Source organism: Brachyistius frenatus, unplaced genomic scaffold (assembly GCF_029030835.1).
Source record: "Brachyistius frenatus isolate BFR_SWC_R1_liver_20210118 unplaced genomic scaffold, ASM2903083v1 Contig_36, whole genome shotgun sequence".
Classification (NCBI taxonomy): Eukaryota; Metazoa; Chordata; class Actinopteri; family Embiotocidae; genus Brachyistius; species Brachyistius frenatus.
The window spans coordinates 3,604,837-3,618,241 of NW_027210635.1; the positions used below are offsets into that span (position 1 = coordinate 3,604,837).

A 13,405-nucleotide genomic window follows, 5' to 3' on the forward strand; every position below is an offset into this window, starting at 1 on the left:
GTTATAAAAAATAAATTGACACTGGTTGGTTTACGAATTATTATGACACAAAATGCAAATAGTCAAAGGTTTGGAGAGGCGAAGGTTTATTGCACGAAGGTATTTTAATTTAGCTTGGCTAATTACATTAAAAAAAAAAAAAAAAAAAAAGTGATTCAATAAAATGTTCTTATATTGTACTGAAAATCGTAACACTTATTTTGTTTCCTAATAAAGTGGTGAAAGGATTTAAAACTGAAGAGCAGGAGCTATTTTCCTCATGATATTATGTAATTGCTGAATCTGTTTCAGGACACTTTTTTATTATCACACTGGTCGTGTTTCTGGCTCTGCTGGTGGTGGACAGCAGCTTATCTCTCCAATAAATTGTAAAGTGATGACGTGCAGTCAATGTATATTTACCTAAAGAGACTTTGAGCTGGACTTTTATAATCTTGGTGTTTGCAGTGCTAAAAGCGAGTGGTGGAAACAGTTGAAGGGCCCATTTCACATTCAGATGGGCTTCTCAGTTGCCACATAACCATACCCCTCCCCTTTTGTGTAGAAAAACACAGTAGAAAAATTGGTATTATTAAAGGGAGCTTGTAATGTTTTATTTGATGGATTATTTACAAGATGAGGCCGTCATTGAAGATTGACTGTTTTCCAGGAAATGAGAGGTTTCCAGGATGTTTAAGCCCCTCTCATGGGGCCTTTAAGTCGTGATTCATGAATTTCCTTTGTTTTAAAATATGGTCACTAGTCCAGGATTGTAAAGTGTCTTGCTGTCTAGCGTTTCTTGTCGTGGTTGTTGCTCAGTCCCATGACTCTGAAGGTAGAGCTGGCAATCTTCTCGTAGAGAAGGAACATGAGGGCAGCAGTAAGCACCGTCTGCAGCAGTTTGGCCTCCAGGCCTTTAAACAGACCCAGCATGCCATACTTCCTACAGCAGAGAACCAGGGTAAAAAAAAAAAAATCAAAACACAGTTAAATATGCAGAATAAGCGGATAATAATCAGTGTAGTATAATATAACAGAAAGAGAAAATTAATTAGGTACAAGATACATCATTCATTATGTTCCTGGAAACAGACAAGCAAGTGTTGTATGATCATGGATATAATAAATCTAATGGTCAAAAAGAAAATGCGGTGAGGTCACCATAAGTGTTACTTCAAATGTAATTACCTAAGAACAAGCTGACTTTTTGCACTGTGTCTAGATAGACGTACTTAAACGGAGACATGAAATGAGAAAATATAAAACCTTGTTGTACTTTGTGTGTGTATACACCCACCTCGCTCTGTTAACCAGTAAACACTTGATCGTTCTCAGACTGGAAAGCAGTTTTGACTTCTCTGCTGACATGTTGCACTGACCAAACTGTGGTAATTGAAAAATGTATGAAAAACATTAGATTAGGCTTAAAGTTTCCTTTGATCTGAAGGATTTGGATCGTTATAGAATTTATACACGGGGCAATCAAAAAACTGCTCCTTTTGTGCGCAAACGGGTTGCAGCTCTGTCACACGCACACAGCAGGGGGAAGCTACAACCTTCAGGAGTATGTGCCAGACCAGTCGTCCCAAAAATATGTGTAACTCAGGTGCTGATTAAAGCGCCCTGACCCTCCACCACCTCCACGACAGCACCAGAACATCCTCTGTCTTCCCTGCCTGATAAAGGGGATAATTGATATCCTCTGGGTCCAGGCTACAAGGCTAATGACATCACTGATTCTCTCCAGGAAAAGTCTGGGCCCTGTATGCAGCTAGCCTTCTCAATTCCTGCCCTGATAGGTTATAGAAGAAGAAAGGTGAGGCTGCTAAGAAACAATAGTAAATCTGCAAACTTGTGAAATTTAACATTCATTCCTCGTCAGCCACAGCCTGTCCAAAGAAATTGGGTAAATAAAGCTTTAAACACATTAAACTCAGCTTTATTAAATGTCAGATCTCTGTCAGGAAAAACATTTTTAATTAATGATTTTATTGTTAGGCACAAGCTTGACCTTTTGTTTTTAACTGAAACTTGGTTGGACCAAGATAACAGTGCAGCTGTTCTCATTGAATTAACACCTCACAACTTCCGTTTCATGAGTGAAACAAGAGCGCGTAAGAAAGGAGGTGGAGTTGCTATTTTATTTATGGATTCTCTTCAATGCAAGCAGATGTCCTTTGGTCATTTTACTTCTTTTGAATATGTGGCTCTGAATTTCTCTCAAGCTTTAATTCCTAAACATTTACAGACCACCTAAATACTGTGCAACCTTCGTTGATGAGTTTGCTGAACTGCTGTCTATAGTCTGTGTTGATTTTGACTGTGTTGTTATTTTTGGCGATTTTAATATCCATGTTGATAATCCCCAGGACAGAGGGTCTATAGAAATATGTGGTGTCCTTGATAACTATGGTCCGACTCAGCATGTGACAGGACCCACCCACAACAGAGGGCACACTCTGGACCTCATCATCACCAAAGGTCTAAACATTTCCAAGGTTGCTGTGACTGATGTTGCACTTTCCGATCATTTCTGTTTTTTCTTTGAGAGTTCAATCTCCTTGCACACAAATGTCCAAACCGAGGTTGTGACAAAGCGTTACATCTCTGAAAACACCAGTGAACTATTTATTCAGACGTTCTCCTCCACACCAGCCCTCTCTCGCATCTCAGTCAATGAGCTTGTAGATAGCTTCAATAAAGAGAGTTCGCAGTTATAATCTGGAACTGAGAAATGCAAGGCACTAGCTCATATTATGGAAAACAACAAAGTGTGTTATCATAATTATGCAGACGACACACACATTTACGTAACTATATCGCCAGAGGACTATAATCCCATAAAAGGGCTGTGTAAATGGATGTGCTAGAATTTTCTTCAATTATACAAAGATAAAACAGAAGTAATTGTTTTTGGTGCCGAGGAAGAACGATTGAAAGTCAGCGCTCAGCTTCGATCGCTGATGTTAAAAACCACAAACCGAGCCAGAAATCTAGGTGTTGTCATGGATTCAGACCTCAATCTGAACAGCCATATTAAAACAATTACAAAATCAGCCTACAATCACCTGAAGAATATATCAAGGATTAGAAGATTTATGTCTAAACGGGATTTGGAAAAACTTGTCCATGCATTCATCTTCGGTAGACTCGGCTACTGTTTGTGCGTTTAAGGGTCTCTGTAAAAAGTCAGTCAGACAGCTGCAGCTGATTCAGAACGCTGCAGCTCGAGTCCTTACTAAGACCAAGAAAGTGGATCACATCCCTCCAGTTCGGAGGTCTTTAAACTGGCTTCCTGTCGAACAAAGAGACAACTTTAAAATCCTGCTGTTGGTCAATAAAGCACTGAATGGTTTAGGGCCAAAAAGACATTTCTGATCTGCTGCAACCTTATGAACCTTGGAATACTTACTCTGGAAGGTTAGTTTCCACCTGCTCTGTGAACAACACGGTGCTGTGCTCTATCTATCTATCTGTCCGTCCGTCCGTCCTTCCATCCATCCATCCATCCATCCATCCATCCATCCATCCATCCATCCATCTATCTATCTATCTATCTATCTATCTATCTATCTATCTATCTATCTATCTATCTATCTATCTATCTATCTATCTATCTATCTATCTATCTATCTATCTATATTTTAAACATGTGAACAACATGTGACACTAACATAATTATACTCACAAAACCTACCCTAAGAATGGACTGTATAGTCTGCAGTGGGTACGTCACAGTGGTGGCAACAGCTTTGGCAACAGCACCGATCATGAAGACCTCCAGTGATGACAGCTTCGGAGAGAAAAAGACAAACTTATCACATTTTGATCTGGAGAAATCCTGGAGCTTTTTGACAAATTCATATTAATAAAGGATCAGTAGTGGGCGAAATGTATGAGTAGTATGCTTGTCCATGGAGCTCCCATGGTTCAACTGCCCTCACAAACTGATAAAGTGAATAAGTAACACTCTCCCCCTCCCTTACTTTGCCCATCAAATTGTCCTGAACAAATAAATGTATCCAAAAATGCTGTGATAAGAGTGTAAAAACGTCTAAATGCATGTGGCATGAAAAAGAGCAGGCACACATACTGAGTCTAGCCTCTAACCTGTGCATGACAAAACAGTCAGGTGAACAGAATTACCAAAAGTCTGCATATCCAGTGTCTTCTCAACCAGATAATGTCTGTATACTCTCACCCCTCACTCACCTCCCGGGGAACTCTTCTCCTCAGCTGCCTCTTCAGGCCTTCGTAGATCATAAACTGGATGGCGGGGTTCAGCACCAGCAGCAGGGACGGGAACGTCCCGTTCCACAGCGCTCCCACACCCTCATCACGGGCGATCTGCACAAATGCATCTACAAAACCAAAAGCCAAAGAGAAAAAGAGCTCATAACTCATGAACATCCAAGTACTGCATGCTACTAAATGTCACTTACTACATTTTTAGTATACATATGTATAGATGTGTGAATAAGGGGAAAAAAAAAAAAAAAAAAAAAAACATGTAAACAAAAGCTCATCCAAATAACAGCCATTTACCCAGAATTCCAGAGTAGTTGGTGGGCCGGATGTCAGCATTGCGAAACTTGGAGCCCTGGAGCTTCAGTCTGGTATTGACCACCCACAGAGGAGTGGTAACTAGTACATTTACAACACCTGCAGGGGAGGACGAGGAGGCGGTTTAAAATCCATCAACCACCCACAACTGTCACCAAAGCAAACATTAGTGTTGCAGTTACGGCCAACATTTGCTCATCTGCTAGCAAACTCACAAGGCAATGTGGGTGACACCATTACGATGGGTCTGTGACATGATCAGGACACGTGCAGGAGTGCGCTTGCTAAAATATTCAGATTTGATGTGATGAACTTTCTCATGTGTGACTGAGTATATAAGTGGAGCGTGAGTGTTATAACAATGTAGGTGCTACACAATGTGGGCAGTGGGCCGTGAAAGAAATGATGTCACCCTGCTCAGTCGTGGGAAAATCTTGTCTTGTCCTGAGTGACTACAAAGAGGTGTCTATAATCTGGACAACATCCACCTCACCTGCAGCGATGCCTATGATTAAGTCAGTGCTGGGTGCCGACTGCTTTCCCTTCAGCCAGCTCGCCTTGAAGTAGTGGAAGCAGTAGAAGTAGACGAAGTTGGAGCAGCACAGGCTGCAGATGACCGGGAACCAACCTCTGTAGGGAGCTCGTCTGTCGGGGAAACACACAGGAAAACATCTCTAAAGTCCTTCTGCTCGCAGTTCCACCCTGCCGTGATGTGTAGGAGTGCACAACTATTTTAGGGAATTTATTACTTGAATATTGTTTTAGTAAAGAATACTATACAGTATGGGTCTGAAATGTGTCTCAAAAGACAGCAGCAATCGTGAAAAAAAAATGAATGGTCTGAGATATTATAATACAAATCTGATCCATTAATATGATTTCACTCACAGTCCTTCCTCTTTGATAATTTCTGCCAGAATGGCTGGAGTTGATTTGGCCTTCCTATTTTCATCCACTGGACAGAAACAAAATATATGTTGTTTTAAGAAGGTGTATCACATTGACTTGATTAATAACTGAAAATGAAACTACATTTCTTCCATGTTTTACCTTGAAGCCGTAGTCTGGCAGTATCAAGAGGGAAGAATACTGTCATTGCAGCCACGCTTCCCTAAAACAGATTCCCGTCAGAAAATCAGTGGAAAACTTGTGCAAGTCATATTTTTTTTACCACATGTAAGAAACATCACACCAAACACCATTGAAAAATCTACCAATTTAAAGGCACAAAACACAAACACACACTAAGACCAAAGATGCCGTGCAATTTTACACGATTAAAAAAAAAACACTATTATATTCGGCGTGTTAAGAAGGTTATATACAGGTCTAAATATTACCGAATTGAAAAGTTGTCTAAACATTTTCAATTTGACAGGTAATTTATGAAGCATCTGGCACTATTACATCCAAAACACCAGGAGACAATAAAGTTTTAAAGGAGTTTGGTTTGGGAGATTTCAAGCCTGTGACCACTGAGAGTATCGATACTCCTACTGCCTCGTATAAACGTCTTCGCATGAATTAATAATGAAGCTGAGAAATAACTTACCACTGCCCCTGATACCGCATGAACCAAACTCTCGTACGAAAACACCCCGGAGCTCATTGTCACCGCAGTTGTTGATCTGTTTTCTGCGTTTCTGTGCTCTTGCCCGCCTGAAACAGCTCGTTGTTGATCAAACCGTGTTCACCGTCCCACTCTCTGGCTAGCTGTTTTAATTTTGAGGTCTCACTTCCTCTGGACTACCTCGCACAACGGCATTGTGGGCAATGCAGTTCTCCTCGCACCAGGCTCATGCTATTTTTTAATTCATTTTGGGTCTTTCATTCCTTGAATGTAGCCTACATTTTATTCATATTTATGACATTTTATTGATATGCAGGAAGTCTGGCACGATGTCCTCGTAGAAGTTGGTTAAAAAAAAAAAATGCAATGTAGGCTGTAATATTTAACTTGTAATATTTTTTCCTATGGATGCTAAAACCTTTTTATACCAAAGTTAAAATTTGCGTTCAGTTTTTTCCTTTTTATTGGCCTTCATTCTGTTTTCATTTCAAGTCACTTCACTAGAAGTATGACAATTATATTGAGCAGGGGAAAAAAAATCTCGCTCTTTGCTTGATCTTTCTTTAAGTAGTGTAGAATAAGTGCAGACACAGCAATAAAAAAATCTCTTTTAATTGTACAGCACTCCACAAGAATGGAGATCTTCTCCTGTATTGAGGAAATCCTGAAATGAAGGGATCCAAAAGAGAAGTTGTTTTTCTTGTTTTTTATTACACTTGCATGTGGGACCACAATGTCACAGCCAGGACTGACTGGACTGAATGTACAGGAAATGAAGACAGACTCACATTTTATTCCCTCACTAAAGTATCAGTTCTCTGGGAAAGGCTGAGGCGAGATGCTTTAACGTTATGCAACCTTCATCGTCATGAAAACAGCAAACATGGTTTTGATAAACTGCACCGACTCGTGTTTGGAAATGGGATTAAACGGTGATCTCATAACAAGGAAAAACCCACGTCATCTGAACTGCATACAACCGTTAGTGGTTACTTAAATTTAAAACGTGGGTCAAAACAGGCTGCTCTCTCTGGATCTCTCTCGGATAAAACACAACTGCTGATGTTCAGATAAGATTCAAACATCTCGTAACCCTGACACATTTAGATAAAATCATCTGCATGGGATAAGAGAGAAAATTTGTTAGTGAAAGTACCAAATTACTAACTCTTACAATGGGGAAAGACATAAACGCAGCCCCTGACTTATTAACATGAGCAAGGCACTTGTTACCCAGCTGTTGCGGTGGAGTTGCTCAGGAGTGAGAAGATACCAGTAGTACATAAAGCAGCAGCAAATATCCTCACACATGCCTTGTCATGCTTTTAACTTGTCTGTGAGAACATTAAGGTACTCAATCACTTCCTTTTAAACGTAACGCAGGTGGTCACTCAGCTAGGATGCATGCTCAACATGGCCTTCATGAGTAGACGGATAAAATAAAACAAGATAAATAATAACAGACAATAAAAACCATCAGTCTCCAGCCCATTCACTCAGCCACTCCTGGCACTGCCTCCTCTGCTCCTCACTCTCCCTCTCAATCCTCTGTTCCTTCCTTTGTTTCTTCCTCTCCTCCTCTCGTCTCACTCTGTCTCGCTCCTCCTCTTTCCTCTTCCTGTCCTCCTCCACCCTGCTCTCCAGCAGGGCCTCCACAGTGGCCGCCAGGGGCCGCGCCGAGCGCTGCGGGAGCCACTTGGGATCTGCCGTGGGGACGAAGGGGTCCCCCGCTGGGACGAGCAGGGGTTGGGGCTGCAGGGGAATGTGGAGGAGGTGGGCGTGCAGCATCATGCGGTACGGGGTGTCGTCCACTCCCGAGCTGTAGGTGAAGTCCCCGACGATGGGGTGGCCTATGGCGCTGCAGTGGACCCGTAACTGGTGGGTTCGGCCTAAGCGGAAAGGTAGTAGAGAGGAGCCGGAGAGGGAGAGAGATGTTTCACAACTGAGCCACAACTTTTTTTTTTTTTTATTAAATACGGGTAACTCAAGGCCAGAATAATCTCTCTCTATAATCCTTGAATAAGAGATGCTTGTTTAAGTATTTACCATTTATTAACATAAGTCAACAGTTAATAAGTGAGGGACCTTTCACATCCATGTTTATATGATTTTATTTGGCACTTTTTTGGCTTGTAATGTATGAAGAATTTCAAAACCGGAAAGAGTTGACACATTTTCTGTAGCATTGTAAGAAATAGGCCACGTAATTGCTGAAATATCCAATTGTGCAAAGAGAAATCCTTAATTTTCCTCCAAATGAAAGGAAACAGATGAGGGCAGTTACCGGTGAGTGGCTGCAGTAGCACCTTGGTGACAGGGTCTCCATCATACAAGCCGTACTCCAACACTGTCAGCTCAGTTTGGCAAGGCTTGGGGTTCTCACAACCTGAAGGGAAAAGAGTGGGAAAGATTAGCAAGAAATATCAAAAAATGACCATCTTTAATTTTAGATTTAACACTGAAGCTGGACGTGAAACATAATTTATTGCCTCTGCTGTAGAGAAAACAAACAAGCAAAGAGAACAAAATGAACTGAAAAATATTGACAAATTTCAGTGAGTATTTCAAAATTCAAAACATCCTCCAGTGTTGTCCCCGCTCATAAAGTGCAAACCAAGCCAGCTTCACGTACCTTCTGTTCCCTCGACGCACATCATATGTGTTTTTCCCTCCGTGGAGTTCTTGCCGATGGAGAAATCCAGAGTTTGTGTCTCTTCTTCAACCCACTCACGTACCTGGAAAGCAAAATAACACCTAATTGAGCAAATTCGATATTTTGATTAACACATAGTTAGAAAAAGTATTCATTGCAGTGTTGAAGACAGACAGATGTGCGGTAACAACGCTGCTGTGTGCATGTGTGTCACTGTGTATGTGTTCCCTACCAGAGCGAGGTAAGCTTTGGTGACGGTGCGGTCCTTGAAGCAGCGGTAAGCCCGGCCGGCTGCAGCCTTATTGAGGGCAACACAAAGAGCCCCGCTGGTGGAGAAATCCAGCTGATGGCAGAACCTGGGAGAAGAGAAGAAAGACAATTGGACCATTGCTTTTCATGAGCACGTTGCAATCGAGCAGATTAATAAATGTGATTCTGACCTAAATCCATAGTAGGTGCTTGGGTCCGCCAGCTGAGGGAAGTGGTGGCGAAGCTGTGCCTGCACGGTCTGCTTCTCGTACCACATCTTGCTGTCGATGCGGATGTCCCAGTGCTTGTCCACCACGATGTAGTCATCACTCTGGTACAGCACACAAAGGCTCTCCAGGCTGGCCGGCTCTGAACTCATCGTGCGCAGCGATCAACTGAGGCAAATCACACAGGCCTGCAGGGACAAGGTGGCTGTTTTTCTTTATGTACCGTCCAGTGCAAACATTTGAATGTTTAGGATCTGATCCATCATGCAATACAATCCAGAGGGTGATTTGTGAAAGCATCTTCGCTAAACTTTTAGTCCCTAAAACTTGCACAGTACTGCATATTCTGTAAGTCATACACAGAGAAAATGAACAAGTAAATACTTTCACCCAGGCAGTGGTAGAAGTTCTTAATCTGAGTTGAAGGCATAAATATGCCAATTTGAAGGAAAGAAAAAATTCTGCATTCAGATTTTTAATTCCCACTAAATAATTCATCTTTCTAAAATGGCCCTTTTCATACTGATAGATTATTTGCAATACTGCGTTGTCTTATTATTGCTGATATCTTAATATAAAAGCAGCATTTGTATGTTGTAGTTGGCAGATGTAGAAGTTACTTCAAATACTGTGTAATAATGTGCCATAGTTCATAATATGAGTATCTGACAATATCTGAATCTGGAGAGCAATAGTGGAAGAAATATTCAGATCCTTTACTTGAGTAAAAAATAGCAATACGGTAATGTACAAATACTACATTACAAGTAAAAGTGCTGCATGAAAAATACTACCAAAGTAAAAGTACAGAAGTATCACCAGCCAAATGTAGTTAAAGTACGAAAGAACTGTTTTGGGCCGTCTGACTGATATATTATTAAATATGACATGAGATTAGATTGATATCAGTGTACATTAGTATGTAAGCAGCATGTTACTGGTGTAGCTGTTCGATGATTACTGGGAGAGGAAAGAGGAAAAAAAGCAAAGTTCTGATCCACAAATCAGTTTTTGGGGCGTTTTCTCTGATCTTTGATTTTTGGTGAGATATTGGATCATTTTAACATTTCTTAAAATGAAACCCTGTAAAAGGTTCAGAGGGTGAAACAAACAAAAACAAAAAAAATCATTCTTGGTGGATCTGTGAACAAAAGCTTCTTATAATATCCACAGTGTCAAATCCTCATGAACCTACAACATCATCTCAACCGCAGTGCATCAATACATTCATACGATGAGGACTTGAAGAGGAACAGGTCGTTCTCGGCAGCTTCTCTTGTGTCTAAGGGCGTTTTCTTGTCTCTAATAAATAAGTGACTTCAGTGACAACCGCCCGGTTTTTGGCTGCTTAAACCGGGAAGAGAACATTTTGGTTTGATGGCAGCAAATCATGCAAAAACTAACAAGTTCCCATGTTAGCACTGTCGGTGCGTGTGTGCTAACACCATATAATATCTCACTCAAACTATCTAATATTGGAATTATCTGGATAAGACAGCACAGTATTAGATAGATCAAATAACCCGGGTAACTTACCTCGAACAATAAGCCAAAACTAAAGAAGAATATAATATTTCTAGAGATGTAAACAAAACCACAATTAGTACAGCGGACTGCGCAGGCGCCTGTTCTTCTTCTTTTTGTTTAATAAAGCGGTTGAACAAATTAACGTAAACGGTATTGAGCGCCACCACCTGTACTGGAGTGTGTATCGCGGTCTCTCTGTTTTGGCTGATGCCTGTTCCAAAAACAAGGATTTACTTATGACTTGACAGAATTTAAGGGGAAAAAAGGGAAAGAAATACAAGATAGATTAAAAAAAAAAAAAAAAAAAAGAAGATGTAAATTAACCATAAAAAATAGGATGATGTAGGCCTATTTATATGTGTCGTTCATAATCCCTCACCTTGACCTCAACCTTTTTAATCTGACAGGGCCACCGGCTCCAGTGACAATCCAGTATTGTAAGCATATGGTATTTGTGACAGTGAAGCAATGCGGTTTGGTTAAGGTTAAGTTGTTTTTTATCCAACTCAGGGCCATAGTGCCTGTTTGCTGCAGCGTTGTGTGAATTATTTTCATACACAAAGTGTAGCAGCCTGAGGGGTTTTACTAGTAGCCTAAATGATGGTGAAACTCTGCCCGATAGTTCCAGAGCCATTGGAAAGTACTGATGCTGGGGCAGGGATGTTTGGAGGACAGAGACAAGAGGCTGTGATTTATAATTAGACCTGCTTCAGAGTCAAGGCAAGACAACAACTAAATGTCAACTGAAACTTTTCAAACCACTCCTCCGACAAGCTGTAATCCAAACACTGATCATTTCTCCACACTAATTTGATACCAAGCCGCAACCTCCTCATACATCCAAAGCTAATTTACTTAGTGATGATGTTTGGAACATACTGTGCTGAAACACGTTGGTTGAATAAAGGGAAGGCTCATCCAGTAATCTCTGAACACATCCAGGTATGAATGTGTTTCTATAAAAAGATTAAGAATATAATTGGAATTTCATAATCCAACCTGCCTTCCTGTGTGTGTGTTTGTGTGTATATATGAATCAGGTGTTATTATATTATTAGACTCAGAAGTGACATTGTGTCTCCATTGTTTGATTTCTGATTGCTGTTGCATAACATTTCATTCGATTGTCCCCCAGAGCTGAGTGGCAGATTGCAGGGTTTACCAGGGCATGCACTCTGATAAAGATGCATCGCACACATGCACGTCACACAACACAGTTACTGTGGAAATCATAAATGTTTCAGTCAGATGACTGAGGAAGCAGAGGAAGAGGAGAGAGGCAGATACAGTACTGCAGAAGGATACAGGCATTCATAATGATCCTTCTCAGGAACAAGGAACAATTATTTCTCTGTACTATTTTTTTCCTACCAGAAATGACACAAATTTAACATGAATTTCTTGTGAAGAGACAAGAATAAACATTTTTTTTAGCTTTTTGTTTCTGGTTCTGTGAACAAACTTGGATTTTATTTTACTCTGGATGTAGCTGACTCCATCGTTTCCAAACCAACATTCTCTATCTTGGATTTATCCTTTGCACTCTTTATATCTGCTGAGCAGTTTTAAAGGCAGAACTGGTACCAGTCTCATGAACATACCTGCAATTACAGCCGTTGCAGGTCTTTTCTCAAACTGGTGTTTTCTGTTACCTCCAGAGGTGTGAAGTCTCAGGCTGTCTGTATACAGTGTGTTTCAGAAGAGTGAAATTTGCCCATTTTGGAGATAAATTGTTGATTTAAAGTGTGAAGAATACATCTTATATACAATTCCTTTAATGCAATAAAGTGCAAATCTTAATTTTATCTACGCTCCAGACCATCAGTGTTGTAAACCGTCCACTATGGATAATAATTCATTTCTGCAGGCTCGTTGTGAGCAGCCCATAATGACATCGGACTGGGGCCTCCCTCTGCTGCTGGCTCTGCTGCTGCTGGCTCTGCTTTACTCCTTCCTCTACCTGCCAGCCACAGCTCAGCGAGCTCTGCTGGACCAACTCAGCAGCAACAACACTACCGCTGTGACTGACTGAGTCACAGAGGACACATGGAAACACTGACAGATGTTTCACCAGAAGACAAACAGTCGTCTCTTACACACTCTGTCCTTGTTTTAATAGTGTGGATTACACTCATTGCAATGCTTTCTGGTATGAATGTTTCATCAAGACTGCTTTGAGAGGTAGGAAATATATCTATAGTAACTCTTCTGTAATGTAAACTGGCAGTAAGGAAGGAAAACAGAAAAATGTTATGCATGAAATGAATTTGTGTTGTATAACTAAGACTTTCAGCAGAAGGCCTCAGTGTTTCAGAGAAGAAACAATACAGAGCAGTGTTACAGTATTGTAATTTCTCCAGGTCAAAGTGGGGGTATTGCTTCCTATGTATTGTCAAATTATTTACAAAACAATCAAAATGTATTAACTGTCTGATTAAATCAAGGAAAGGCATTAGGCATGTTCCTTTGTCGCCGAACACATTCCAATGTTTCATTTTATTTTCTAAACCTGTACTGTGTAGTGTTTCATCGTGTGAATGATTTAATATAATAAAACAGATTCCCTTTCTTTTGAAAATGATACTCACTTCAGAGTCATCCATATTAAATATTATAAGTCACAAGAAAAAAAAACGT

General features: G+C 40.6%; 2 protein-coding genes across 2 annotated transcripts; both read right to left on the bottom strand.

The window, feature by feature from the left end:
* Window positions 1-11: 11 nt before the first annotated feature.
* On the bottom strand, window positions 12-6,250 carry slc25a17 (solute carrier family 25 member 17). The gene is made up of 9 exons (XM_069701446.1): window positions 6,095-6,250; window positions 5,593-5,653; window positions 5,431-5,497; window positions 5,036-5,187; window positions 4,525-4,641; window positions 4,192-4,340; window positions 3,677-3,772; window positions 1,277-1,362; window positions 12-922 (listed from the first exon to the last, which is right to left on the bottom strand). Exons 1-9 carry the CDS (start codon window positions 6,149-6,151, stop codon window positions 769-771), a joined length of 939 nt encoding a protein of 312 aa, XP_069557547.1. The 5' UTR covers window positions 6,152-6,250; the 3' UTR covers window positions 12-768.
* A 553-nt stretch (window positions 6,251-6,803) lies between these two features.
* Window positions 6,804-10,863, bottom strand: rpusd1 (RNA pseudouridine synthase domain containing 1). The gene is made up of 6 exons (XM_069701448.1): window positions 10,778-10,863; window positions 9,206-9,429; window positions 8,998-9,121; window positions 8,745-8,847; window positions 8,397-8,498; window positions 6,804-8,001 (listed from the first exon to the last, which is right to left on the bottom strand). The coding sequence occupies exons 2-6, from the start codon at window positions 9,391-9,393 to the stop codon at window positions 7,589-7,591; spliced, it is 930 nt and encodes a 309-aa protein (XP_069557549.1). The 5' UTR covers window positions 9,394-9,429; window positions 10,778-10,863; the 3' UTR covers window positions 6,804-7,588.
* Between the last annotated feature and the right edge of the window lie 2,542 nt (window positions 10,864-13,405).

Excerpts from the sequence above, each read along its gene's own strand:
- rpusd1 (XM_069701448.1), bottom strand. The coding sequence starts at position 9,393 with ATGAGTTCAGAGCCGGCCAGCCTGGAGAGCCTTTGTGTGCTGTACCAG. Across the intron at positions 8,848-8,997 it reads CCAAAGCTTACCTCGCTCTG|GTACGTGAGTGGGTTGAAGA; the intron begins GTAGGGAACACA and ends TTTGCTTTCCAG. Across the intron at positions 8,002-8,396 it reads GCTACTGCAGCCACTCACCG|GCCGAACCCACCAGTTACGG; the intron begins GTAACTGCCCTC and ends CTTTCCGCTTAG.
- slc25a17 (XM_069701446.1), bottom strand. The coding sequence starts at position 6,151 with ATGAGCTCCGGGGTGTTTTCGTACGAGAGTTTGGTTCATGCGGTATCA. Across the intron at positions 4,642-5,035 it reads AATCATAGGCATCGCTGCAG|GTGTTGTAAATGTACTAGTT; the intron begins GTGAGGTGGATG and ends CCTCCCCTGCAG. Across the intron at positions 3,773-4,191 it reads GGAGAAGAGTTCCCCGGGAG|CTGTCATCACTGGAGGTCTT; the intron begins GTGAGTGAGGGG and ends TTCTCTCCGAAG.